At 44.1% G+C, this 27,542-nt stretch overlaps 1 protein-coding gene across 1 annotated transcript in view; it reads left to right on the top strand.

Moving 5' to 3' along the window:
- STAU1 (staufen double-stranded RNA binding protein 1) overlaps nucleotides 1–27,542 on the top strand; it is a 145,537-nt gene that overhangs the window by 89,286 nt on the left and 28,709 nt on the right. Inside the window, exons 7-8 of the mRNA XM_069201616.1 lie at nucleotides 200–365; nucleotides 16,290–16,388. Of these exons, the coding sequence (XP_069057717.1) occupies nucleotides 200–365; nucleotides 16,290–16,388 (265 nt within the window). The remainder of the gene's footprint in view (nucleotides 1–199; nucleotides 366–16,289; nucleotides 16,389–27,542) is intronic.

The raw sequence follows: 27,542 nt of genomic DNA, 5'->3' as shown, positions 1-27,542 counted from the left end.
TGATATATCTCTATTGCTATTTTAGTTTTATTAATGCTGTAGTCTGACCTTGCAGAACTTCTTTGTTTTAATTTTATTTTTGGACTATTCTTCCCTTGGAAAGGTTGTTGTTTTGTGGTTGCTGTGCTTTTACTGTTGTAAATAGGGCTATGTGTTTTTGAGTTATTCATTGATTCTAATTACAAGTTTAATTTTTAAGGTACTTTTACCCATTTCCTGTTGGACCTATGCTTTATCAAGTCGAACTGTCAATTGGAGGCCAGCAGTTTCATGGGAAAGGAAGGACAAGACAGGCTGCTAAACATGATGCAGCTGCTAAAGCCTTGAAACTCTTGCAGAATGAGCCCGTGCCTGACAAACCAGAGGTAAGGGCAGAGCCATCCCTCATAGGCATCTTGATTTCCAATTTCCATTTACAAAAAAACATTTTCTGAACTAACGGTCTGTGTAACATGTTAACCAATCAAAATCTAAATTGTTCAACATAAGGAACATATTTTGCCTAATTAAAAAATGATCTACTTATAAACTTTCGTCTCGACCGGCACTTCTTCAGACCAGGTCCAACTTAAATATTTCTGAGCTCCCAGTGCAACTCTAAAGGAAATTATCTTATCTCTATGTCCTGCCATTCATTTCAAGGTCTCACCAAGTTGTCAGCTTGTGAAATACCTCTTCTCTGCGCCATACCCATAAGGTTGAGTGAGCTTAGCACTAAACCACTCCTTCCCATTGGTTTGCTTGCTTATCACTTTTCAGGTGCTTGCTTTTTACTCAGTGGTTTTCCTTCACGTTTTGTGTTTCTCTCTACCCTGGTGCATTGCTTCTGTACATTGGATGACCTGTATTCTGATCACATTCAGGGAAGTATTTTTTTCTTGCACTTCATGAATGTGCACGTATCTTCTAGCTCTGCCTTTTCGGCTTTCACCCAAACAACTCCTGTGCCCATTTCATGTTACCCCAGCCCCACCAACATTTCTCAGCTTGTCTATTGCTTTACCAGCTATTATCTTTTCTTTCAACCTCAGACGCCTCCGTTGCTCCCACTCCCTGTTGCATCCTCACCTGCTCCTCGACTGCTCCCCTCCCTTCGTGGTCCTTTCACTAACAATTTTTGGCAAGCCTAGCAGCCGGCATGTGCTGCCAGGCTGCTCTGCATTACAAGAAGCGCTTTCGCAAACCAAATTGTATATATTTTTTTTAATTTACCAATCTAGGTAGTGTTTGTCACAAAAATGGCCTGTCTCATTCTGTAGGTTCGTGTATGTGTAGTAAAGTATGTGCGCTTGCAGCCGTGTCATCACACCTTTTTTACTTTTGTTGCTGATTTTACATTTTGTCAAAAAGGCAAGACCAATTGGCTTTGCCGGTGCTGGTTGGGGTCTAAGCATTATTTTCAGTGAGACAGATTGATAGTTACTCCTACAGCTTTCTGACTCATGGGAGCAGTTACTGCAATGAATAGTCGTTTTTTGTTTTTAGCGTTCGATATTCAAACGCCCTTGACCTTAAATAGCACATTTATCATGACAATTTGAATCTTCACATTTATCTGCTTCAGTATGGCTTTGTTTCCTTTCCCATGCACAGCCTAGATGTTAAAATGCATTTTTTTTCCAGCACACTGATATCCATGAACTACTCACAGCAGCCCTGCTGAGCCCTTTCACTCCATCCCTCTTCAAGGCATAACCTAGTGGAATATGGAAATAAAAGCATGTATAGTCCATGTTGCTTTACTCCTGGGTAGCTTGCTGTAATGAGCTGAAACTTGTGATTCTTGATCAGTGGCTAAGCTGCTCTTTCAGGAGCCGTTCCATACACGCACTCAGATGTTACTGTCAAGTAGAAATCCGAACCCAGGTGAGCTCGGCATGTAACTTTCTGCTTCGGACCTACAGGCCTTTAAAGAGAAACTGATCCCTCATGAGTCATTTCACCCAGCACGTCGTCTTTCAGAAAGAAGACAAGATGGCCTCACAGTCTGTCCAGTACATGCCCTAAAATAACATTCCAGCGCAAAGCATTCTTACGTTTAAAGAGCGAAAAGGAAACATTTTAGTTGTGCGTTGAGTACAAATGTCTTAAGAAAAAAATATTTGAACATTGAACTGAAAATACTATACTATATATTGCTTCATTCGTTGTTCCCATCAACTTCGTGTGTAGGAATTTAACTTAAAAAAAAAATTTAAACTTGTGCTGGGACTTCAGAAATGTTTCATTTGGAGTCTGCCTAAAGAATAGCGGAGCTGTCAATTAGATACTTTCTTTGAGGAATAATTAGTAAATCCTTAAGCATTCTTGTTTTAGTAGCAGTTATGTTGCCACGGTGCTTGCCACTAAAGATTGCTATTGCGGTGGTGAGAGGAATGACCATTTCTTGGTAAAATGTTACCATGGCATTTACCCTGGTTTACATAATATAGCTGAACTCTGAATAAGTATAACTTAAATCAGAAAATACTTTTTCACACTGGTCGCACACACGAAAATGTACCCAGGTACTTTAAATTTTCCCACTTGGTTAAAAAGTGGTTCATGAATTACCTCAGAATCAGTAGCTCTGCTCCTTTTGTAAATAAATACAGTAGATATCTGGATTATGGCATGCAAGGAAAGAACATCTCTTGTGCCACATTCAGCCACTGAAAACAGCTATTGTGAGTCTATGCATTCTAAGCATGCATTTCGAAATGCTCTTGTTCAGAGTTACCAAAGAACTCAGTTTTGAAAATAAACGGTTTCATCTACAGCTCAAAGAGTACTCGCTTCAAAATCAGATTGAACTTAAAAGTACCTTACACAATACCAGAGCTGATCTCCAGTATATAGAATTGCCCCCCATTTCAAGCATTTTGTTAGCTTAATTTTCACATGTCATAAATAAGTGCGTGTTTCATCCTGATAATAAGTTAAAGTATGTTTTTTGCCTTTGTGATTTTACACCAAATTTATTTCACCGCCGTTATTTCCTTTTAGCCTTTAATATCTGCTTTTTCGTTTTTCGTTATTGTATGTATTTTATTTGGAAGACCTGGAAGCTAGGCCCCTGCATTGTTTTTACCATTATAAATGCTAAACATACAAACATTGATTAGCCCCTCTAAAGGGACGCTTTTGAGAGAACTGGAATATGGGTTTTCTTGTATGCTATATGAGTTGTTCAAGTGTAGAAACTTTGCAATAAATGGGAGTTCAAAATAATGTGTAGAATTTTTAAATGAGTACAATTGGCTTTGAACATTGATAAGTGCATTCACCTGTGTTCAGCTAGATGAGCATCTTCTCTCGGCTCCAATACACATACGCTGGAATTATGTCAATCCAGGTCACGATGATGACATGTCCTCACTAGCCGCACCTAACATTCGGCATTTTTCCCAGGATGCTGGAAGGGTGGGGGCTGCTTTTGTTACTTGGGACCGGTTTTGTAGCAGTGCAGGAGTTTTAAAAGTACTGCCGAGTTCCTTGTATACTAAGTAGTTTTCAGGCAACAATAAAAGTTGCAAGATAACTTGTGATTTATGTACCTGCTGGAGAGAGATGGGAGTTTTATCAAGTGGCAGGTTTGACTCATCTAAGTTAACGCAAAGGGTTAATATGTCTGCTGCTATGAACGTGTACTATGTGGATTACATAACAGTATTTTATGTGCATAGCTCAGTGGGATACTGCTTTTGTCATAGAGATCCTTTTGTTACTATGCAGTTCATAAGTTACTGTGGTGCTGGTCTGACAAAATTTTCCAGGGCTGCTTTGGGTTCCCAGTCTGGCCCTGGATGATAACAATCTATTTGATTTTCTACTAAAAAATGGGAGAATCTAGTGCAGAGTTGATATCAGAAAAAAGGAAAATGGATATAGATCCCAAAATACAGCACATTGTGGCATAGTCTCTTCCACAGACTTGTCTTTGAGTGGGTCAGCCACCAAAAACAAAATGTTTTCAGGAAAGCCATTTAAGATAGAATCCAAAAATATCTTATTCCATAGAAGTGAAAAATGAAGTCAAAGAGAAATCACCGCCATTTCCACAACCTCAGATACCTGATACGTAGGCAGTGATTAACAGGAGGAAGCTAAACCAGGATGTGAACGGCAGGAATCAGGTTTAATTGGCTGAGGAAGCCTTGGTTACATCTCCATTCAGAGCTTCTCCATCTAATGAGACATCCTGCCATGCAGTCATATAAAGATTAGCATTTCAGTGTGACCAAACAACAGATGTTGAGATTGAGGAAGTCTTTCTTTTGAGACTTCATCTAGAAAAGAATAATAAGTACCTCGAAAAGCTAAAGACAGTTCTCTGTTATTTGGTGAAAACCTTTAAAGACCCTGTAAACCTAGTCTTAATCAAGGGGTGAAGGAAAAACTAAAGTCTGGCTCCACAAGACACGAATACTTGGAGGTCCGATACAGCTATATACCTCTTTACAAGGAGAGCAAGCAAATGGAAGCAGTAGTCTGGTTGCAGCTGGGGCTGCCATGGCATAGTGCATTGCTGACTCTCAGACACCGCTCAGTTGATGTGACTGATATCAGTTAGACTGAATGGAATCCATTCTCCAATATATTCTGCAGACCCATATTTTGCTTTAGGGAGAGGGGGTACTGCTTTACAGTCCCTGCACAGCATGTGATTTACATCATGAAATGCTGCAAACTGAAAATGCTACTAACCTCTAAGAATTGTTTTGAAGCTTGTAATTTGACCTGCAACCCTCAAGCCTCCCAGATGCATGAACATAACAAGTTGAAAACTACAGATAAATGAAGCAAGTCTTTACAGCACAAGCTGTGACAGATACTGTTTGTGTTCAGAAGTCCTCTCAACTTATGTCACACAGGAAACACAAATTTAGATCTAGAAGAACAACTTGAAATATTCCAAATCCAACAGTGAGAGTACAGCATATAATTTACAGCACTCCACTTCATGCAGGTACTTCTCCAGCAGAAACAGTTGTTTTTTCCAAATCACTGAAAGTAAGTACTCTGCAGGATTTTCTTCCTTTCATTTCCAGTTAAATTAGGTTCATTGAGTGCAAATCTTCCAAGTTTGTTTCTTTTGTAGGATTATGTTTATTTATACAATTTCTGGTGCTATGGAATGTTTAACCCCTTTGTAACAAAGGAAGAACAAAATGTTTGGGTTTATTTGCAAGCTAAACAATGCAATTCATTCTTTTTTACGAAAGATTCTTGTTAACAATTTAATCTAAACACCTTGTGGTATATAGTCGAGTAGATTGAATGTATGCTTTCCATTTTAGGGCTGTTTACCTTAACTGAATGTGTTTTGGTCACTGAATATATTTGGTTTTGTAGGTAACGAATGTTGCTGCCTTATGGCTTGGATACAACTCGCAATGCTCACAAAGCCTACAGCACTGTGTACATCAGGAGCAGCATTGTGCAAGTGTACTCGAGCAAAGGATGTGGGAAAGCCTCATCTCTGCAATGGGGTCTTAAATAACTTCTTGGCCCTCTTGACATTTTTGTGTGTTGTGGCCTTTATGAAACAAACCCTAGTAAAGCCTATACTGTTGATAAATTAGTGGTGGTTTACACTGCTGACCAAGTCGCAGATTCCTCACCAGGGGCCAGATGTAGCAAAGGGTTTTTCCCATTCTGTGTCAATGGGAAAATGTGTTCGTACATATGGCCCCTATTGAATACTCCCCAGGCATTGGACTGGATCTGGAAACTTTTCAGCAGTACCAATGCTCGCTTGTAGGTGGGACGTGTGGCTCTGTACTGATGCTGTTCCGGAAATGACACGCTGGGCCTTCATAGGATGCACTCTTCTGTGCTAAAATTGGTTTCTTTCTTTACACTACACCAGATGAGTGTCACTTTGACACCCTTACCTTGATCTTAAAATTGTTTTAAATTGTACAAGGGACATGTCTCTTCCCCAAACAGATTTTAAGCCCTGTAAGGACTGGGACACATTTTCTCCAAATTTGTCTGAGGTTCTGATGGTCAAGCCACAACTCGAAGGCCTGCGCTTCAACAAACCCAAAGGCCTTACGTAAGATAAAGCTCTACATTGCCATGCAGCTGAAGGTTTAGCGACGAGACCAGTCCAAACCGAGATTTCCGTCCTGGTCCCACTAGAGGTCCACAAGTTTCCAGAATTATTCTAGGGTCCGTCTTCCCCTTTATTCATATCTTCTGATAGAGACTTCTAGCTACAGATTACTCATCTGTTGAATGTTTATCAGGTGTCAAATTGGATCCGGAAAGTTTTCAGTAGTACTTCTGTGCACTGGTTAGTGGCACCGTACGACTCCGCACGGACCCAATTCTGTTCAGGAAATGACATGCAGAGCCTGGATAGAAAGCACTCCTATGCCCTGCCATCATTTCCTTTCTTTCCTTGCCACAAAACATGGATCCAGACCTCTCTTGCTCTTGTCTCTCAGAGACACTTACTTCAATATTTCTGAATTTTCTTCAGCACGCAGGAAATGGCACACCCTAAAATGACAGGTTTTAAGCTCTGTAGTCACTGTTGCAAGCAAATGTCTGTGACAGATCTCCATCAGCTGTGCTTCTGGGGTCGAGTTAGGCCCGCAATTCCATCAGTGATTGCACACGTATGAACCCGAAGTCCATCTGGGTCTCCAAGGTGAAACTTCACATTACCAAGCAAAAGCATGCTCCCTTCCAAGACCAGTCAAAGTCTAATGATCGGTACAGAAACTGCTCCTGACGCTGGTTTTCATTACAGTCCAAATTATCTGGTAAGTCCAGAAATAAACACAAGAAGTTGAAGCCATTCACAATTTCTTGAGAGGGCGTGGGAGCAGGATCATAACTCTTGATCACTAAGTTGTTTGACTTAGGAGGCAATCCCGCATCTTGCCCAGGCACATGGTGAGTTCCCAGAGTTGTCCTCCACCCCTAAGCAAACGGAAGAATTCCACGCAACTACCCTCCAACTCTTTGCATCCTTGCCAACTGGCTCTGGCAACCCTTGCAGCCCCTCCACAAAATCCCCCCAAGCGGAGAGATTTGCGACCTGGGGTACCCCCGGTGGGTTCAGTGTAGGTGCCACCTGGAGCCTCTGAACCCATAATAGGGCTGCCTCTGGCATGTCACTCTACTCCACCCTTGGTACCACAGTCCATGCAGATTTTCAACGCATCAACTCTGCTGGCAGTTCCAGAAGGCAAGCCCCCAGTTGCCTCCTCTCCTCTGATGTCTAGTCTTTGAAGGTTCAACCTCAGCTGCTGTTGAAGTCCCAATTCCTCTGCTTGCTCTGCTCTACCAAATCATCACACCTTGCTTTCCCTGTGAGACACAGATTCACATGACAGTTATGATGTGGGTGATGAGATTAGCCAACCTTACTACATGGAGATTTAGTATGATGACCCTGCAGGATGGTACTGGCCTCGATACCTCCCCTGAGTGGGGACTACTTTTCCCTCATTGTCCTGCCACTGAGGAAAGTGCTTCCTACATTATGGTCATGTGTAGTGTGGCTGAAGTCCTTGACCTACAGCTCCCCATCTTGTAGGGCAAGACCAATGTCCTTGTGGAGGTTCTTCAGCTGGGTCAGATATCTACTTATCCACGCTTAACGAGGTGCTTACAGACAACTTGAGGGGGCGTGGACCAAACCTTTCTCTGGTGCCAGTCAACCGCCAAATTCCACCTTGACTGGGGGACCCTTTCTTTTAATCTTCACACACTTCACCTGAAAGCTTGGTGGTGTAGGCGTCTGCAAGCAGAACTAATCCCAACACCTTTCTGACTGCTCCCTGTTATAGGGAGTCGAAACGGGTGGAAAAGTTTGGGAAGAGTGTCTCCATCAACCAGCTTGGTGTTTTAGGTCAGTGAATGCCAGCTGCCTGCTCGGGTGCCATTCTCATGCCCTTTGGGACTCAGTGGCTCAGGTCCTCCTGGGTGGCCCTGATAATCTACGATGCCCAGGCCGTTCAGAATGGTTGTGAAGCGGCTGAGTTGATGATTTATTGTGGCTGGACACTCCCGATTTGGCACCAGTGTTGCCGTTAGCTGACACTCCTGGCAGCGATCCACTGGTTTTTCAGGCGATATCCAGTCATCCACAATGGGCATGTCATTTGAAGGGACTCGCTTGTTTGGGGAGACAGCAGACTCTGCTCTGGAGCGGTATAAGGAGAGCAGGGTTAAGGCCCGTTCCCTGTTCTTATGTACATCGCCAGACGCATCAGCCCTACCATTCCTTTTGTGGCTTTTGGCAGAGGTACCCCCATAACGTCAGTCAATTCAAACCCAATATGGCACCCAGCAGTTTTGCGGTTGCAGTGCCCACCGCCCCTGCAGTCAAGAGAAACAAGCTGCCTGCTCCAATACCTTCTCTGTAGCCCCACCTACCAAACTCCTTTAGCATGCCCTTTGTGGAGCATGGACATCTGGTAGGAGGCAGGATCTGACAATTCTTGCCAGGTTGGCAGGCCATAACATCCAACATGTGGGCCCTGCAAATTGTTCGGAATAGCTGTGGTCTGCCCCTTTCTGCACCACTGCACCTTCCACCATCCTCCCCAACGACTGACCGAGGACCAACTTTCCATTTTGCCTCAGGAATTGCATTTTCTTTTATCTAAAGAGGCTATTGAGAGGGTGCCTGCTCCAGAAGTAGGATGTGGTTACTATTTTGTCTACTTTCTCGTATCTAAGAAGGCCGGAGACCTTCGGCTTATTGTATACCTGCACCCTCATTGCCTTCCTTCCAAAAGGAAAAATGTAAAATGCTCACACTGGCCCCAGGAGACTGGAAGGTGGTGTGAAACCTGCAGGACACCTATTTCCATACGCCTTTTCGACAGGCCCATTGGTGCTACATATGGTACAGGAGCATTTTCAGTTTGCTGTGCTCCCCTTTGGTCTCAGTAGTGCTCCTTTGGTGTCACGAAAGTGAATATGGTGGTGGCAGCACATCTTTGGATGTCCGGGATGTTAGTGTTTCCCCTACCTCAATGACTGGCTGTTGAAAGCAGGCTTGCCCCGGCCAGTTGTCCTCTACCTCAAGCCTATACCGCGCTTCGTGGCATCTTTGGGGTTCACTATCTCATGCCAAAAGCACACCAGACTCCTTCTCAGACTATCCACTTCAGCTGAGCCATTCTGGACACGCTTTGATTTCCTGTCTTTCCCCCAGGATTCCAGAGTATTGAGGGGATGATCTCTATCTTTGAGCATCTGTCCTGGATTTCAGTAAGATTGACTCTGAGGCTGCTGGGACAGATGACATCTTACATCCTGCTGGTTGAATATGACATGGCATAGCAGGCTCTACAGTGGGATCTTAACTTTTAGTGGGCCCAACATCAAGGGAACCCTTCTGACTAGGTTGAGATTTCAGAGGACACTGCAAAAATCTGCATTGGTATCTACTGGTCCACGATTGGGTCGTCAACAGACCTCACTTCTTTCTCCACCCAGAGCTCACAGTGATAACAGATGCATCGCTTCTGTGTTGGGATGGCAATCTGGAAAGTTTGGGGATCAGAGGCCTCTTGTGTCCATCAGAATCTGGTATCCATATCAACCTTCTGGATATGGTTGCCTTCCACTTGGCAATACCACTGCCATGTGATACTGCAACAAAAGGGCAGCGTGCGGTCACAGACTGTGCTAAGATGCCTTGCGTCTCTAGACTAACTAGATCACAAAGTGATTTTCCTGGTGATGAATGTGCAATGTCAGCACTTCTGCATGTAGGTGTTTCCAAGGCGTCTCTCGCTCGGAGACTCATCCTACCACAGTTGAAGATAGAGACTCTTGTATGCCTTCCCGCTAATACCTCTCCTGCCCAAAGTTCTCAAGAAGATTAGGAATGACTGGGTCCCAAGTCATTCTAGTGGGCCCAGACTGGGCCTGACGAGTATGGTATGCAGAATTCCTGAGCTTGTACATCTGTCCACCAATTAGGCGGCCCCATCTGTGAGGATTTGCTATTGAAGCAACAGTGCAAGGTTCAGCACCAGTTCCTTCTCAATCTCCTCCTTCATCCTTGGAGATTGAGCAGCAACAGCAGAACACCTTTAACCTTCCTCCTGGGGTGATTACCATCTTGGCAACCATGCATCCCCAAACAAAAACTGTATGCAGCTTTCGTTGGGACATAAATTGTGGCTTGGGGCGTTAATCAGTAGATAGACGCCCTCCCGCAAAGTTATTTGGTGTTTTGTTGTTTGTTAGCCTGGCAAGACTGGGCACAGATAAAGGATACCTTTTGGCTTTTTTGCTGTTGCCAGATAGCCCTCTTTAAGTCTCCAGTTGTTATGCACTTTGTGAAAGGTTTACATGTATTTCTTTCTTGTTTTTTGTAATGCCACAGTAGGACCTTAACTTGGTCCTCACGTTTCTAATGTTCACCTTAGGGAGCTTTGTTGCAGTACTTCTCCCCCCTACTTTTTGCCTGCTATTTGAGGCAACTTTGACTGAATTGCACTGCGACCCTGCCATCCAGGCCCCCAGAGTTGGTATTCTTTCTCCAAAAACTGTACTATTGTAAGTCTGGAAGTCCCTAGTAAATGGTACCTAGGTCCTGAAGTGCTAAAGAGGGTCCAAGTAGTGCCACCCTAAGGGACTCCTCACCAAGCACATGTCAGGCTGCCATTGCAGGCTGCGTGTCTTGGTGCAGACAAAAGTGAAAACACAGCATGGCACACAGCCTGTGTGACAAATCCCTTAACACTTCATGCAATATATGCAAGTCACCCATAGAGCAGGCATGATAGCCCTAAGGCAGAGTGCATTATATTACATGTGAAGGCATATCTTTGTCAATTTTCAGACATAGTAAGTGGCCATGGAAGCCATTTAAAATGCATGTGCTGAACGCTAGTCAGTATGAGTTCCCCAGCTACATGATGGCTTCACTGAAGATAGGGATGTTTGGTAGCAAACATCTTGTATTGGTGAACCCCCACTGATGCCAGTGTTGGATTCACCAATACATGCACTCAGAGGGCTTCTTAGAGGTGCCCCTTGAAAAACTACCTGCTTCTGGTGTGCTTACTGACTGGTTTCTTCCTTCCTCCCAGCTGAGATGCTGTTCTGATCCCCTAGGGTGAGAGCCCTCTGCTCTCTGGAGGCCCTGAACAAAAGCATGAGGGTGTAACATCTTTCTCACAGGATGACCTGATTAGCCTTCCTAAGGCGGCAAACCTCAAAGGGCTACCATCTTTGAAATGCAAATCTGGCTTCCCCTCACAGGTGAGGAAACCACCCCTCTTGTCCAGAGCCCACTTGGCACCTGGACAGGTGGGAAAATTAGCTAGTCAAGGTAGATGTGCCACCTTCAGGCTAGTGCCAACCCTAAGATAAGCTTAGCCTTGGTGGACACTTTTTTTCAGAGGTAGTAATCTCTGAGATGACCTACCTAGGAATCCTGGGACAGAGTTATTCCCATTTTCCACAGGAAGTGGTCATATAGGGGGACGAAGTGACCACAAGGGTCAGCAGCCCACACCCCTAAATTCAGTATTTCAAACATTTCGAAAAATTGAGTGAAATTTAATAAATAAAATGACACCCAACTAAAGATTTTTATTTTTTAAAGTTTATTTGGATAAAGAACATCTGTTTAACTTTCTTCAGAAGAGAGCACGTGTACCAGGACTTTTTTGTTTTTTCATCAATGCATTAATTATGAGTGAGATAGGTGTCTAGGGTGAATCAAAGTCTCTTGGCATACAGTGTAAGTCGTGGTTCAAAGCAGTGTGAAGGTTCATGTCACTGAGCTAGGTTTGTAGTGTTTCTTAGGAGCAGGATGTAGGGTAGTGTGGGAAAGAGCGTAAAAGTTTTTTTTTTTTTATATACATGATGTCACTGATTTACAGTTAGTCAAGTGCAAATTGCATTCTTCTACTATTCATGAGATTTGTTCAAATAGTTTATTACATACGTGACTTAGTTCAATGCATCTGCTGTGTGCAACAAGAATGCCTTTTTTTGTAGCATTGTAGAAGAATCTCATTTGTATTTGGCTAACTGTACATAGGTGACTTATGTGACCTAGCCTGAGCCTAGGGCCACACCCTGTCTTGCTGTGGTTCCTGGAGATGGAGCAACCCCTACCCAACTCAAAGAACCTATGAACCTCATATTTGGTTGGTCTGACCCCCTCTGAAGAGCCTTCAGGCCCCAAGAGTCTTGGTGGTGCCCCTACCGGACATCCGCTGGAATGTTCACCCTAGGTGCCAGTCGGGCCTTCTGAATCTGTTCTCGGAACAGGGCCAGCTCCAGTTGTGAATCCAAGAACTTTGCTGGTGTTTGGCCCTGTAGCACCATTCCCATAATCATTTCTGACTAAAACACCGAGCCAGACAGGTGTCGCTGGACATCAACATAGGCAATGACTGGACCACAGTGATTGTCTGGGTCATGACAGTCCCACCTTTCCTTGACATGCCCTGCAGGCATTTTGGCTTAGATCGACCTGAGGATCTTTACACCTACCCTGATCCCCATGAACCTTTGACTGAGTTGGATGGTGACAACTAGTATGAGGAGGTGACACTCCCCTGTACACTTTACTAAACAGTGGCCTGGTGTTGGCTATGGAGGAAGGGGCATCCTTTGCTAGGGTGGTGCATAGGACAGCTGAGGTCCTTGACCTCCAGCTTCCCATGGTGGATATCAAGAACAAGGTTTTGACAGAGGTGCTTTACCACACAGAAACTCGACTTCCATTCGGTGAAGCCCTGTGATGTTTTTGCTCTGGCTTGGGCCAAGGTCTGCAGAGGCACGACCTTCCACATGATGGTTGCACGATGTTTCTGCCCTGCTCATGAGGAACTAGCTTTCCTCACCCTGCACCCCACCCCTGATAACGTGGTGGTGTAGGCCTCAACTTCCAAAGTGAATTAGAGCGAGTTCTTTGCCCCTTCACCAGACCGGGAATCCAAGTGTCTGGAACCTTCGGAAGAAGATTTTCTCTTCCGCCAACCTGTGGTTGGTGAACACTGCATGCTTCTTGGCCCAATATAGCTACACTGTGTGGGACTCTCTTGTGCAAATGCTGCCAGTGGTCTTGAAGAAGGTTGAGCAGATAAGGACACAGCAAAGTTAGCCATCAGATGCAGGCTGGACACAGTTCATTTGTGGCACTCTGGGCTGTGCCTGGCTGAGGTCAGCTGGCTTTGTGGGGAATGTCCAAGCACTTCTTATGGACATGCTAGATGACACTCGACTGTAAAGTGACAAGGAGAGTAGGGTCACTACCTGGTTGTTGGTGCTTGCCAGCCATACTGTTTCTTTTGCTTATTCTGTAGCTACAATAGGGAGTACTTGGCTGTGTCCTTTCCAGCAGAGCCACCACAGCCTACAGACTTCCCAGTCTTTTTGTTGCTGTGAGTGTGGCTCCCACAAGTCCAGCGGGAACCAAAGCCAGAGCGTACGCCCAGTCTGCCACTCCTGTGCAGCAGGCAGCTCAAACCCTCTTTAGAATGCCCTCACAGTGAAATGACCACCTTCTTGGAAGCAGGGTCAGATGCATCCTGCCCCAATGGCAAGCCATCGTGTCAGACATGTGGGTGGTGCAAATTGTCCAGCGGAGTTACCCCTTTCCACTCCTTTTGACCGCACCACCCATGCCACTGTTCTCAGATCATCCGGTGAAAGATCACCTCTCTTTTTTTGTCACCAGGTAGTGCAGGCTCTTTTGACCAAAGAAGCCATTGAGAGAGTGCCAACAGAAGAAGTAAGCTGTGGTTGCTATTCCTGCTACATTTTGGTGCCAATGAAGGATGGAGTCTTTCTCTCGATCTGTGCCCTCTGTGTCTTCCTGAACAAGGGAAGATTCATGAGCCCAACACTTGCTCTCTGTCTGCATTAGGCCCTAGACACTTGATGGTAGCGTTGGACCTGCAGGATGCCCGTTTTCATATCTGTGTTCTGCAGGCCCATCATTGTTACCTGGTGTTGATGATCGGACAGGAGCATTTCCAGTTCACTGTACTTCCCTTTGGTCTTACCAGTGCCCCTCAGGTGTTCGTGAGTGTGATGTCAGTGGTTGCTACAGATCTGTGGGGGCGGAGGGCTGAAGCATCAGTCTTTCCCTACCTCAATGTCTGGCAGCTGAAGGTGGGCTCACCCACCTCAACACTACTGCCTTGTAGTATTGCAACAAGCAGAGTGGACTGGGTCATGGACCCTGTGCCTGGAGGGTCGGCGTCTCTGGACAAAGTTGGAATGTTAGGACATTTTCATGGTCATGCAGTACCTGTTGGGGTCTCTAAACACCAGGGTGGACTAACACGGCTGTCCCTGCCTCACAGATTACGAATGGCGTCTGCATCTGGCGGTGGCTTAAAGTCTCTCGATCCTCCTCCTGAAGTCTTTGAGGTCATCTTGGCAGCCATGCATTCATAAAAAAAAGCCAACTAGCAGAGCCACTTTCTAACACCCTGCCGAAGGTGGTGTTTGTTTTGTCAGTAGCCTGGCAAGGCCTTGCTCGGGGCACAGTCGAGGAGAATTTTTCATGCCATCCCAGCTTTTTTGTGGTTGCTGGTTCAGCCCTTCTGTTTGTCACTCATTGTGACCAGTTTTCTGAAAGTTCTTCAGCAAGTCCTCCCAAACATCACACACTGCATATTTCTTTACTCTGCCTCACCCCTCCAAGGAGAAAGGATGAACACCTGATGAACGATGAACTCTTTGTAGGGTTTACTGGAACGAAGCAGTGGAGAAATGGGCCATCTCCACTGCATAAAGATCTGCTATGCATTAGCCAAGAAGCATTTCCTTGAGGGCTCATTCCACCAGATCCAAAGCTGCTTCTACTTCATTAGCTTGTAGAGTTTCTAGCCTCGTCATCCGTGAGGCTGGTACATGATCATCCTTGCACACGTTTACCAAACACTGCTGCCATGACAATCAAGTCCATCGTGATTGGCACTTTGCCTATTCAGTCCCCCAGGACTATGGTCCGAGCTGGTTTGCTGGCCCTCCTCTAGGGAGGTATTGTTTTGATATCTATTCTAAGGTAAGGATTCTGCGGCTAGAAGTCTCTTTCAGATGAACAAGTTACTTATCTTCGGTCCCGCCTTATCTGCTAGAGAATCTATCTGTCTATCTGCAGATTCCTTACCAATCCTCCCATTGTCTCCATTCTGTAAATTGGACTTTTCCACCTAAGGTCCTTGTAGGAGTTAGAATCATCACATTGGTTGAAATCCTTCTGTTAAGGCTTCTGGTGCGCAGATAGTCACAAATTGAAGTCCGCATGCTGGTGTGTCTCCTATATAGGTACCACGCAAGTCCTATCTGGAGCTGCTGATGAGTAGCAGTCAGATGCCACCGACTGGCTTGCAGGGGTACTACTCAAGACCTTTATGATCCATTCTGATGCTTGGGAATTATTCTAATATAAGGAGGAATCTACGTCTAGATACGTCTCTACCAGATATGGCATTGCAGAAGTTAAGCAACTTGTTCGTTTGGTAGTTTGTGGTAGTTAGTAGAATATGTGCATGTGGTTGGATATGTGTGTTGTGAGGATTCTGTGCAAGCATTTGGGTCGTCTAGGTTTCGGTGATGTTGTGGAGTTGGACGTTTGTGGTGCCGGGTCAGGTTTCAGTGGAACAGGGGTTCTGGCCCAAATAGGTATTGCCATTGTTTGTGTCTGCTCTTTGCAGGGGATGCCATGAGAAATTGATTGAAGAAGGGGGAAGTTACAAAAAGATGTCGCTCCCTAGAAATTGGATGCTGGGAAATGCAGTGATGTCACTTCCTGTGGAAATTGTAAATGAAGTCCCTTGTCTTGCTACTTATTTTGATCATGATTTTAGCCACAAAGTAGTGATGTTACGTTCTTCACAAATGAATACTGGAAAATGCAATTATGTCACTTCCTGTGGAGATGGATGATGGAGAATCCTTTTCGTATTGAGGGATGTTGCATGTAATCCTGTGTTCTCCAAAAATTGCTGTAATTGTTTTTTTTTTCCCCCAGAAATTGATTGGCGACCCTAGGTGAGGGACAGGTTTAACCACTAAAAGCAGTTGAAATAAGAAGGTTTTTTTTGTTGTTTTTTTTAAATGAAATTCAAGGACTTTAGGCATAGGTTGAAATACTCTGCAATCCTGAACAATTATCAACATTTAAATATTTTGGAATGCCAAACTGTTTAACCTGTGGTGAGGGGACAATGTGTACAGTACACATTGATGTTCTCACCTAGGGCTAACTTAGTGTTTGTGTTAGTCTTTGCTGATGTATACCTTGCACTTGTTCACTTTCTAAATTCACACTGTTTATATTTTGTGTTTTTCAGGTAAATGGGAAAGAATCAGATGATGAAAATCTCAACAAATCTGAAATAAGTCAGGTCTTTGAGGTAGCACTTAAAAGGAATTTGCCAGTGAATTTTGAGGTATATCCTGATCTACTTTCCTGTGCAAATATGTCATATACTTTCTATATTTTCGTTGCTGCTGCACTTGAACAACTTGGTGGACATGTATGATTTATGCTTGTGTTGCTTCATATATTCAGTGGATGGTCCGTGTAATAAATCTTATTGTTATCAGTGTATTGCTGAAGGCATTATATATCCTCAAATTGCTTAGTGGATCACCCTTATCTTACTTTTGGACTGTGTATTAAATTTACTTTTATGGCTCTTTAAATACCATATTTGCAAGTAGTTTATCGGGAATGACAAGATTTGGGGCACCATTCATATTGTTATCCTGAAGCACTAGGGACCTTGCCTCCATTTGCACTTTATCATGCTATCATTACAACGCTTCAAACAGCCATGTATTTTGGGCAATTTTTAAAACAAATGAACATTTTTGTGAGATGAAAATCTTTAGTCAGAGCCTCAAAGCAGCAATTATTCTCCTTCAGTCTTCCTCCCCAAGCTGATGTGTTTATGGCAGCCAGGTGCCATTTATGAAATCAGGGTACGTTGGGTGCTTGGACAAGTTTGTGTCTGTGGTGCGGCATCTGTCAGATTGACCTTCTACAAGCTAAGCTGCGTGAAGTGTTGTTTATTTTGTCATTGGTGCAGCAAGGATTTGCGTTGGGCACTGTTAAAAACTATTGTTGGCTCTTTTGGCCTTTTTGCGGTTGCTGTATCAGCATTCGTGGTTTAAATCACCTTTTGTGATGAGGTTTCATAAAGGTTTACAGCATATGTTTCCACTAAAGCCTTTTGTGATACCACAATGGGACATGAATTTGGTTCTCAGTCTTGTAATGTATGTCATTTGAGCCATTGTAGACTTGCCCACTATGATTCTTGACCCTGAAAACTGTTTTTCAGGTTTGCGATCACATCATTTTGTCTTGGTTGTTACCTGGAGGCACTTTTGGTCCAGCCGCCCTACATGACATTCTTTCCAGACAAATTGGTGTTGAGAACTCAAGCTGCATCATTCCCAAAGGAAGTCGCACCTCTTCAAGTGATGCAGGCTATCACTCTTTACACTTTCTTTGCAAGTTGTAAGAGCATCTCCATTGTATGGACCCTGAGAGAGCCCTTAGTTTCTACATTGATTGTACTGAAGACCATTGGATGGACGATCAGCTCTTTGTAGAGTTCTTGGAAACAAAGAAGGGCAAAGCACAGAAGAAAAGAACCATCTCTAGGTGGATAGTACTTTGCATAAAAATCTTCTACATGCTATCTAAGAAGCAGCTGCTTGAAGGATTATGGGATATTCTCACTCCAGCTAAGGGTGTTACTACTACGCTGGCACATAAAGTGTCTGTCCTTGGGTATATTTTGAGCTGCTATGTGGGCATCAGTTCCTCGTTCATAAAACACTAATTCCTTCACAGTTCCTTCAAGTCAGGCATTTTACCATTTTGATCCTGCAGGACTTTTTTTTTTCAGTTAGTCAGACCCACCACCTGTGGTGGTACTGCTTTAGTATCTGTATATAAGGTGAGTAATCTGCGGTTACAAGTATCCATTTACCTTGGGTAACAATCGTTGTGGTGCGTACTCTAATTGCAGATTCCTCACTGACCCTTCGTCAGCTTCTGAAAAGGTCCCAAAATAAAGATCAGTACACTCAATTTGCCTATGGCATCTGCCTCTGAGGGAGGGTACAGCCTGTTAAAAGTAACTGATTTATGTGCGACTGGGTAGCACTTACAAGTGGCCCTGCTCATCACATCCAGAGCACAAAAACATCAGTGTGGTATCACGCAACACAACGCAACACAACGGAGCAGCATGCAGCAGGACTGCTTTTGGTTTTCCACATCCCCTCTGATACCTGGGGGAATTTCGACAAAGTGAGGAATGTGTGGTTAGATAGAGTATCCACTAGAAAGAGTGCTACTGAAGGTAAGTAATCTGTTCTTTTGTGATCTTGCGAAGAGGGGCTTCAAGAAAATCAAATTGAACTATATTTTACCAGGTGTTTGAAATAATGAAGTAGTTTGGAAAAGCTATCCTATAAGTATGTATAGTATAAACAGTAATTAAACAAGCATTTGCAATGCAACGGGTCTCAAATTACATCAAGTTAGAGCTATTAGCTTTGTCCTAACTGGACTTTTCTTGACACATTAAATGAGTAAAAAAAAAAAGAACGATTGCGTTGTGTAGAACAATGCGAAATAAAGAGAAAAAGTAGTCCAGAAACCATACAGAAAATATGGAGCCTCGTATGTTTCCAGTAATTTACCGGTGCTCTTGAGGAGGACTAAACACCGGAAAAGGCATAACGTTTCCATGCTTTTCTCGAATGAAAACAAGCGTATTTTAAAAGGCAAGACCAGGAGCCAATGAAAGTGACTGACGTAATCTGGGTTTGGTTAAAATCCCCCTAAAGTTAGATTAGAAGAGGGACAGGGTGCTTTGCGCTCGTCCCTAAGAATGTAACATGTTAAAAAGTGGCCACACCACAAAGATTGCCTTTGCTGAAATTCAGATTTTAAATTCAGATCATTTTTTATTTTTTTTCATTGTTGGCAAAGATAAATTCTGTTTTGTGGTCTTTCTTCACCACTAATGTAACAACTTGTTTTACTGTTTTAAAAGTGTTATCACACGCTTTTTTACTATGTAATAAATTGAACAATCTGCATCAGTATGATTCCTGACGTGCTCTTTGGCACCAAAACAGCATCATATATCTGTTTCCTTTAATGTGGTTAGATCATAATGGCTAGCAGTGATCAGCAACTTAGCGTGCCCCAACACTCTTTCTGCATCAAGTCAATTGCTACCTGCAGTTGTCTAGTGTTTAACATAATACAAAACAATATATTTTTCTTGAGTAACTTGAAATCTAGATGTTCGGTGGCTGTAGATACACATGCTCTGCATGCTCCTGCCATCTAGTGTTGGGTTTGGTGTGTTGCAAGTTTTATTTTTTTCTCAAAGAAGCATTTTCGAGTCGCGTTATCGTCTGACTCCTCCTTCTAGTGATACTGCGCATAATTAACGACTCCTTTGTTAGATTTTTTTTTTTCTCTCTGCCATTGGGTTCGGATGTGTGTCTCTTCACTCTGTTTTCCCTTCGCTCCGGTTTCAACTGCACTTTTCTACTATTGCACTCTTCTCACTCCATTGGGTTGAAAATCGACCGAACGCCCTTTGTTTCGTCTTCAGAATTGAGGCATGAGTCTTGAACGCAGTAATGTTATCCAACGCGAGAAACATACACTGCATAGGGTCACTTGCAAACAACTTACAGGACTGTTCTTTCAGACTTAGGGTAAGTAGGAGCCAAGGTCCAAGAAAACACCAACAGTTCATGTTTACCTGTGCTAGTGTGTTCAGGTGGATAGGTGCTTTCAGCTGTGGTAGCTTTGAACGTTACACGCTAACGTCAATAGGGAAAAGTCCCAGTAAGATAAAGATTGCAAGTGGGAACTGGGGGACCAATCCGACAAAACCCAAAGGGTGGCTCTGCCCTTGAGGTTCTCAGGATCACAGAGACACCGTTGCTTTCAATGGACTCGGGCTGGGGGCCTCAGGTGCATAGGTGTTTTGTCTGGTGGGTTGGCGAGTTTTCAGCCATCATAATTCTTGGTGCACATGCAGGAGAGGAAAAAGAAACACAGCAAGACGAGTTCTGATGTAGAGTGGGGCTCTCTCAAAGCCGCTCTATGTGCAGGTATGTTTTAGTGGTGTTCAGGCTGACCACAAACAAGCCTTTGTACTTGCAGCTGGCTGGGATACTGTCTGTTTTGGTACAAGGAGGCTCTGGGCACGCTCAGCGTCTCGAAGACTGGATAGGTCGACAGGGCTGACCTCCTGGATGCCTGTTGGAGTAGGGAAGTGGCTCCTCCACTCCAAGAAAGATGCTGGCTGGCTGGCAAAGTGCTAGCAGGCCTCCAAGGCTTTGGAAGGATGCACAGCTGCAGAATGAGTCAGGTCTTCATAAATGTCAGGACAGGAGCTGGGAGGTTTTGACACCAAAGTCAACAGCTAGTCCACAGTTCTTGTGCTGGGTGGCTCTCCTTTGTCCTTCTTTTTGTAGTCAGACAAACCTAAGTTCCTGGTGTCAGGGGACACCTAAATACTGAATTTAGGGGCATTAAGGGGAGTGTAGGTTACTAGCCAATGGGCTACTTACCCCTCGGGTGACTACACTTCCTGTGGCGAGTGGGCATATTCCTTTCCGAAAGTTCCCAGTTCCACCAAAAACAACATGGTGGAATCCCTCTTTCGTGAGGCACATCAGGTAGCTCACCTTAGGTGTGTGACTAGCTAGCTTTGTGGTGCAACACACTTGTTGCAAAGCTACTTTCCCGTCTGTTTTGGTGGCAAATGGGCCTTTGTGCAGGGGGTGATATTCTCTAGGTCTGGAGAAAGCCGGGGTCACCTATCAAAGGTGGCTGTGGCTTTGAAGCCTCAAGCCATGTATACAGATTTACTAGCCATCCTGCAGGAGTAGGTGGTATCACTTTCTCAGGAGCAGGCATTGTTTTACCGACCTCGGAGGGCTCTGGCTCTCACCTACAGGGGGTCAGAAACTCATCTGTGGTGGTAGGCTGATAGGAACCAGCCAGCACATTAAAAGACTTTTAGGTTTTAGGGGGGCACCTCTGTCGCCCTCTGGGTGTATGTAATAATTAATACAATATTGGCATCAGTATGGATTCATTAAGACGAGGCATTTGAAACCAAACCCCATAGGTTTCAGTAAATCCATCATGTAACTAGAGAACTTGTAATGACCAGTACATTTACTTAAGATGGCTTCCCTGTTCACTTGTACTATTTAGTAATTGAACTAGACAGCACAGTGGAATATCTGCACATGCAGATATGTCCTGACTTGTAACAAAAAACACACCTTGCCTTAGGGCTAGAAGTCCTGCTGTAGGGGTGACCTATATAGATTATATGCAGTGACTTGGGCACGGCACTCAGTGAGTGTACCATATTGTGTTTTCACACATGGTTTGCACCATGTCACGCTGCTTGCGATGGCAGTCTGCATGCAGTTTGTATGGGGGTCCTTATGGTGGCATAATACATGCTGCAGTCCTTAGGGACCCTCTTTAGTACCTAGGTACCAGAGGTACCATTTGTTAGTGGATTACAGGGGTGCTAAAGTGTGTGCCAACTGTAACAAAACTAGATATCGTCCAAAATTTGTCAATATTGTCTATCTTGCTTCTCTGAAAGAATTGCTGTGTGTATTCTGATCATTTAATATCAATTGAAAGCTAAAATAGTGAATAAGATCCACTATAGGGGAAACAGATAGAACAATGTGGGGCTAAGTGATGAGCCATGGGGGTACCTTGCAATCATTGCATGAGAAGCAGTGCAGATGTGGAAAATGGACAAATAAAGGTCGGAGAAATAAACCACACAAGGGCCAGACCATGAATCCAAAGAGTATTCATGTTGATTAAAAATCGTATGAAACTGAATCAAATGCTGCACTTAAAAAATGTGCTGCTTTTCCACCTTTGATCTAGAGTCTCACATAAAGATAAAAATAAAAGTGCCAGTTCTACATTATGAAAAGCTCTGTATCCAAATGTAGATGAGTCTAACCGATCTGAAGAGTTAATAGAATAAGAAATTTGTTATACTTTTAGAAGAGAGTGGCTTATAAGAAACATGCCGAAAATTGCATAGAACCAGTGGGATGTGCTGATGTTTTGTGCGTAAAGGAATTAGCAGTGCAGGTTTCCAGCTAGAAGGAATCAAGACTGTGCTCTGAGACAAAATGCAGATGCATGTTTGAGTAAGTGCATATTAACTACACAATAGACGTAGAATGTTTTGGGGGTATGGATCTAGATGTGAAACAGAATTTGTTTGACAAAGGGGTTGTCCTGTCATGTAAATAGATAGAGGACTACTCATCACAGATAAAGAAGCACGTTCTTCTGGAAAAAAAAGTAAAATGAGAAGTAAGTTATCATAAAAGAAATGAGAAAGTTAATCACAGAGATTGAGATGCTGTATGAGTAAGCAGTAAATCAGGAGTGCAGATGTTCGCCTGGGCAAACTTCTGGAGTTTAACTCCACGGAATTCTGTGGAGTTACAAACAAACTCTACGAGATTCCCCAGAATTTTGCGAATGGGTGGAAATAGACACATTGCGCTGCGCGTGCTATGATTGTGCACCGGAAGCTCATTCTGTGATGAAAAATCGGCGCAACCAACACCACTTGGTGTGCTACTGAGCGCAGCTTCTCAGGGTGATTTTGCTGCCGATTGAGTATATGTTCTTATTGAGCAGCAGCTTTCTTACCACACATGGCCGTGACCTCCCGCAACTGCCCACATTGGCAAAATGGCGCCGGGTGCCCTCCTAGCAACTGAAAACAACGCTACGGGCCTCTAAATCTCGCTCACCAATTTACCGTCTGAGAGGAAATCTTTTCCAAGTGGTGGTTGGCTGAATTTGGCCGGAACAAGCGCAATGCGGAGTGGCCGAAACTTCACCAGCGCAGCTGAAAATATTGCCCGCCGCTAATAAGATGCACATGATTGAAAAAATGTGGTTCAATAATTCTTGCCTGAAGTAATCCGTTCAGTCAAGAACGAGATACAAGACGTTGTAGCCTACTTTATTTTTTATTTTTAATACAGTGCTTAAGCTAGATTTATATGTACGTTTTTCCACTGGAGTAGAAGTGTGACACCAGGCTCTTTCCAGGTCAAAAACTGGTACAGACAGTATCCTCCATCGAGAGTTTTGTCCCTTGTACCATGAATTCTGATAGTTACTTCTAACCATAGACTCCTCACATGTAGAATATTCCTAGTTGCCAGACTGTATCCAGATAATTATTCAGCAGTGCTCCCCCTCGCCAGCAGGTGGCAATGCATGGCTCTACTGTTACTCTTTACAGCCCCAGAAGTGACAACAGAGCTGATCTGCATATAAGTGCGACCCTTCTATAGCTGGTGCTTTTTGGTCTACCTAGAGATTCCATTTTTTTTATTTATTTTTTTACAGTGTTCAAGGGAAAAATATCCTTGCTGAAAACAGGATTCAAGCTGTGCCAGGACTGCATGGAACTGATGTCTTTCAGACTTCCACAAGGTCTGTCCCTGGTGCTTGAGTTCTCTGCATAACTCTAAATAATCCAACAATTGTGCCTTCGTGCACACAAAGGTTTTTCAAGACTGATAGATGCAACTCTACATTACCGAGCTCAGAAAAGAGGTGATTATCAAAGCACAGGTTGCGGTCACACTCCAGTTCCCACTACTGCTCTTGAGGAAGTTTCTGCGAAAAGTCCACTTCCCGTTTGAAGTCCACACTGTCCCCCACTACCACCACTCGAAGTCTGGCAAGGTGGCACAAGGGAGAGATTATAAAGATTGCACTCTTTCACAGTCCAATGATTCCAAACTGGTTCCACAGCTGGTCTCCGGGGTGCCCTGAACTCCCTGAGTGATTGTTAACCCCATAACAGATAAAGGCCCTTAATGAGGCCCTGTGCAATTTTTTGGTGTGTTTGCGGTTCCCTCTGATGTGCCTTTGGACTCAGAAGAGTGCCACAGTCTCCATTCGGAATACTGCTAGTGGGTCCGTCCCTATGCCTATTTGCCCCCCTACTACCCACTCCGGGGCCTGTACAGATTCTGGTACTTTTGGTCTGCAGCTTTCTCGCGATCTGAGATGCAGAACTTCTTTCTCAGTTTTCCAAACGCTGTAAGTTTTTAAAAACTTGTTTCAAAACACATTTTTTGAGCCCAGAGGTTCTCCAAGTGCAACTAAAAGTCACACATGTTGTGGTATTATTCAAGTTTTGCATGTTTAAGAATTTTACTGATAACTGGACCCTCGGTTCGAGGGCATATGGATCCAACCATCTTTATTTTGTAGGAACCTCGGATCCTTATTGACCATTAGTTTCTGAGAATGTTTTACTCCACATTCAAATAGTTCTTGATTTTTTTTTTTTTTGCAGCCCTTTGCGTTGGAGAGCTCTGTGGCAAAGGAGTCTGCTTACTGTTTTTAGCTGTGCCGTTCTTCTGTGGGTTTCCAAAACACTTTGCTCCTTTGCAGTGGCTTCTGGAGACTACAAAAAAGAGGAACTCCAGAGAAAGGTGGAGGGAGGAGAAAGAAAAAGTGGAAGATTTTCAGACCGAGGGCTCAAGATTATCACCAGAATCTATCCTCTGGATATTTTTCACACATTCCACATGCTGGAAAAAAAAGAATCCTCCAAGTGCCCGATTTCCACATTTTGCAACAAGAACCTGAGCAAAGGTAGCTGAGGTAAACACACCTTTGGAACAGCTATAATGTACAAACACCTGTAATGCTGCTCATCTACAGCAGTACAATGTTGAAATGGAAGACAAGTACATCTTCAGTGATGCAGCACATCACCTGTCGTGGAGGGGGGGGGTGTTGCCTGAAGGTTCCTTACAGGAGAAGCAAGAACAACATATTGATCCTTCCTTTGCAGCTGGGGCTTGCATTGCTTGGTGTGCCCTACTGTTACTTCTTGAGGTGAGCAAAATGGAAGTGTGTGCTGATCCACCAAAAGATGTGTAAAAGTGTTTTTTATCCCAATTCTTTTCCCATTATTCAAGTTGTATTTTTGTATTGCTTTTCACAAAAAAAGTAAAAACTCAGAACAAACTCTAATAGTTTAACTCCTTTGATGCACATGAGGGAGCAGTTCCGTCATGCGCACCTGTGGTTGTGTGCTAAGGACATAACAGTTATATCCTTTGCACACGGCCATCAAATCCCTCTGCTGTTTATGGCAGTGGGATTTGAGTTTTCTGAAAACAGCATGGTGTGCTGACGAAATTTCAGTGAAAAGGAAAGTGAAATGAGCCGGTTGGCTCACTTCACTATCTCAGCCCTCACATGCAGCGAGGCAGGTGGGAGAGGTATCATTGGAAAGGGGAGTATCTCCCCTTTCCAATGGTACCCTTCCCTCGTGGATCCCTACTTGGGTATTGCCACAGGAGGGTGATCCCCAAGCCAGGATCCACCAACTAGACACCAGGAGGGGGGGAGCGTCTGCTTGGGAAAGAGCTTTTGCTCCCCCTTAATTTAATAGCCATAATCAGTCTTTCTGGCAATAGCCCCCCTGGGGTTGGGGGCAAGAAGCCCACTAGGCACCAGGGATCAATAGATGGTACATGCAGTTTGAACAATTAATGCTTGCTTTGAAAAAATCTGTAGTATTTCACTAAAGTTAGTGCAGACAGTACTGTTCATCTCTAGACACATGTTTCTGGGTTAATGCCCTTCATCAGTAGAGACCAAAGAACAACAAAAATATCTGAGGTTGCTGGAAATGCCGCCGATATCGTCTCAGGTTTAGTACCACTCCCCGGCTCACAGGTGTCTCCAGAGCTAGTCCACTCAATGGCTTGAGGGAGCCTTTTAAACATGAAGTCCAATTTCAAGCACACTGCCTAACATTCCAGTCGAGTTCGCCCCTTGCATTCTGGTACATGCAGTTTGAACAATTAATGTTTGCTTGAAAAAATCTGTAGTATTTCACAAAAGTTAGTGCAGACAGTACTGTTCATCTCTAGACACGTGTTTCCTGGGTTAGTGCCCTTCACCAGTAGAGACGTGTTTCCATTCCGATTCTGCCCTCAGTGCCACGCGAAGTACCTCTATACAGATCAACACTTGGTTTGTAATTTGTGCCTTTCTCCAGACCAACCGGAGGAAGATTGTGAGGCCTGTCGATCATTTCGATCAAAGAAGACCCTCGGAGATTGCAGAGCCCGTAGACTTGAAATGGTGTTGAAAAGAAAAAAACATCTTGACGTCGTGGAGGAAGAGCAGGCGCAGACAGCAGTCTCCATCCAAGACACAGACTCCGAACAGGAATCGGAAGACGACAGACCTATCACAGCTGGCCAGCATGTGAGTACGTCTGCCCACAAACCCTGGCACAAAAAACATTCCAAGGCCTTGCATACACCGCCGAAAAAGGCCACTCCTCCATCCACTTCGGAGTCGAGCATATCTGTTAAAAGCACTGTTTCAGACTCCAGTAAAAGACCCCATTCCTCAGAGTTGAAAATTCGGCAATCAGCTTTGGACCAGAGACCCGACTACTTTATCGGGACCGAAAAAACTACACACCTCTGAGCCGAAAAAATCCTCATATACAGAGGAACAAGGACTTTCTAAAAAATTAAGACAGATTACAAGGCCAATCATGGAATCTCATAAGACTTCTGAGGAAGAGCCTGAGATTGAACCAATATTACATGTTATGTGTGAGAGACAGTCCAGAATCCATATTCATAAGGAGACAGGAAGAATCATCACTGCACCTCCTTTAAAAACCAAAAGAAAGCTGTCTTTCCAAGAGTAGCTAGACTCTGTACAACCACCAGGGAAGGTGCAAAAACAAAAGAAGCCATTACCCCTCCATACGTCGTCTCCTCTATCTCCACAGCTGTCTTTCTCACCTCAGAATAGCCCACCACCTCTCCCTTCTCCAACACATTCTTTATACTCACATGGAGATACAGAAGACCTATGGGACCTCAATGACCCTGATCCCATCCAGGGCAATGATCCAGACATTTATCCATCAAAACCTTCTCCTCCAGAAGACACCACTGCATACACCCAAGTAATATCTAGGCCAGCAGCCTTTCATGGGTTAACAATGCATTCTGAGCCATTAGAAGAATACTTTTTATTTAATACACTGTCTTCTACTCATTCCCGGTACCAGTGTCTTCCAATGTTACCAGGAATGGTTAAACATGCAGCCCACATTTTTAAAGAACCTGTAAAGGCTAGGATTATCACCCCTAGAATTGATAAAAAGTGTAAGCCTGCCCCTACTGACCCAGATTACATCACTCATCAAGTCCGTCCAGACTCCGTAGTAGTCAGTGCAGCAAGAAAAAGGGCAAACAGCCAGTCATCAGGAGACTCACCGCCTCCTGATCAGGAGAGTAGAAAATTTGATGCAGCTTAGAAAAGGGTTGCTACACAAGCAGCAAATCAGTGGAGAATTACAAATTCTCAGGCACTTCTAGCCAGGTATGACAGGGCCCATTGGGACGAAATGCAACATCTCCCAAAGGAGCATCAAAAAAGAGCACAACAAGTGGTAGAAGAGGGACAAGCTATTAGC

The sequence above is a fragment of the Pleurodeles waltl genome, chromosome 7 (genome assembly GCF_031143425.1).
Source record: "Pleurodeles waltl isolate 20211129_DDA chromosome 7, aPleWal1.hap1.20221129, whole genome shotgun sequence".
NCBI lineage: Eukaryota > Metazoa > Chordata > Amphibia > Caudata > Salamandridae > Pleurodeles > Pleurodeles waltl.
This window is presented reverse-complemented; position numbering and strand designations above follow the sequence as displayed.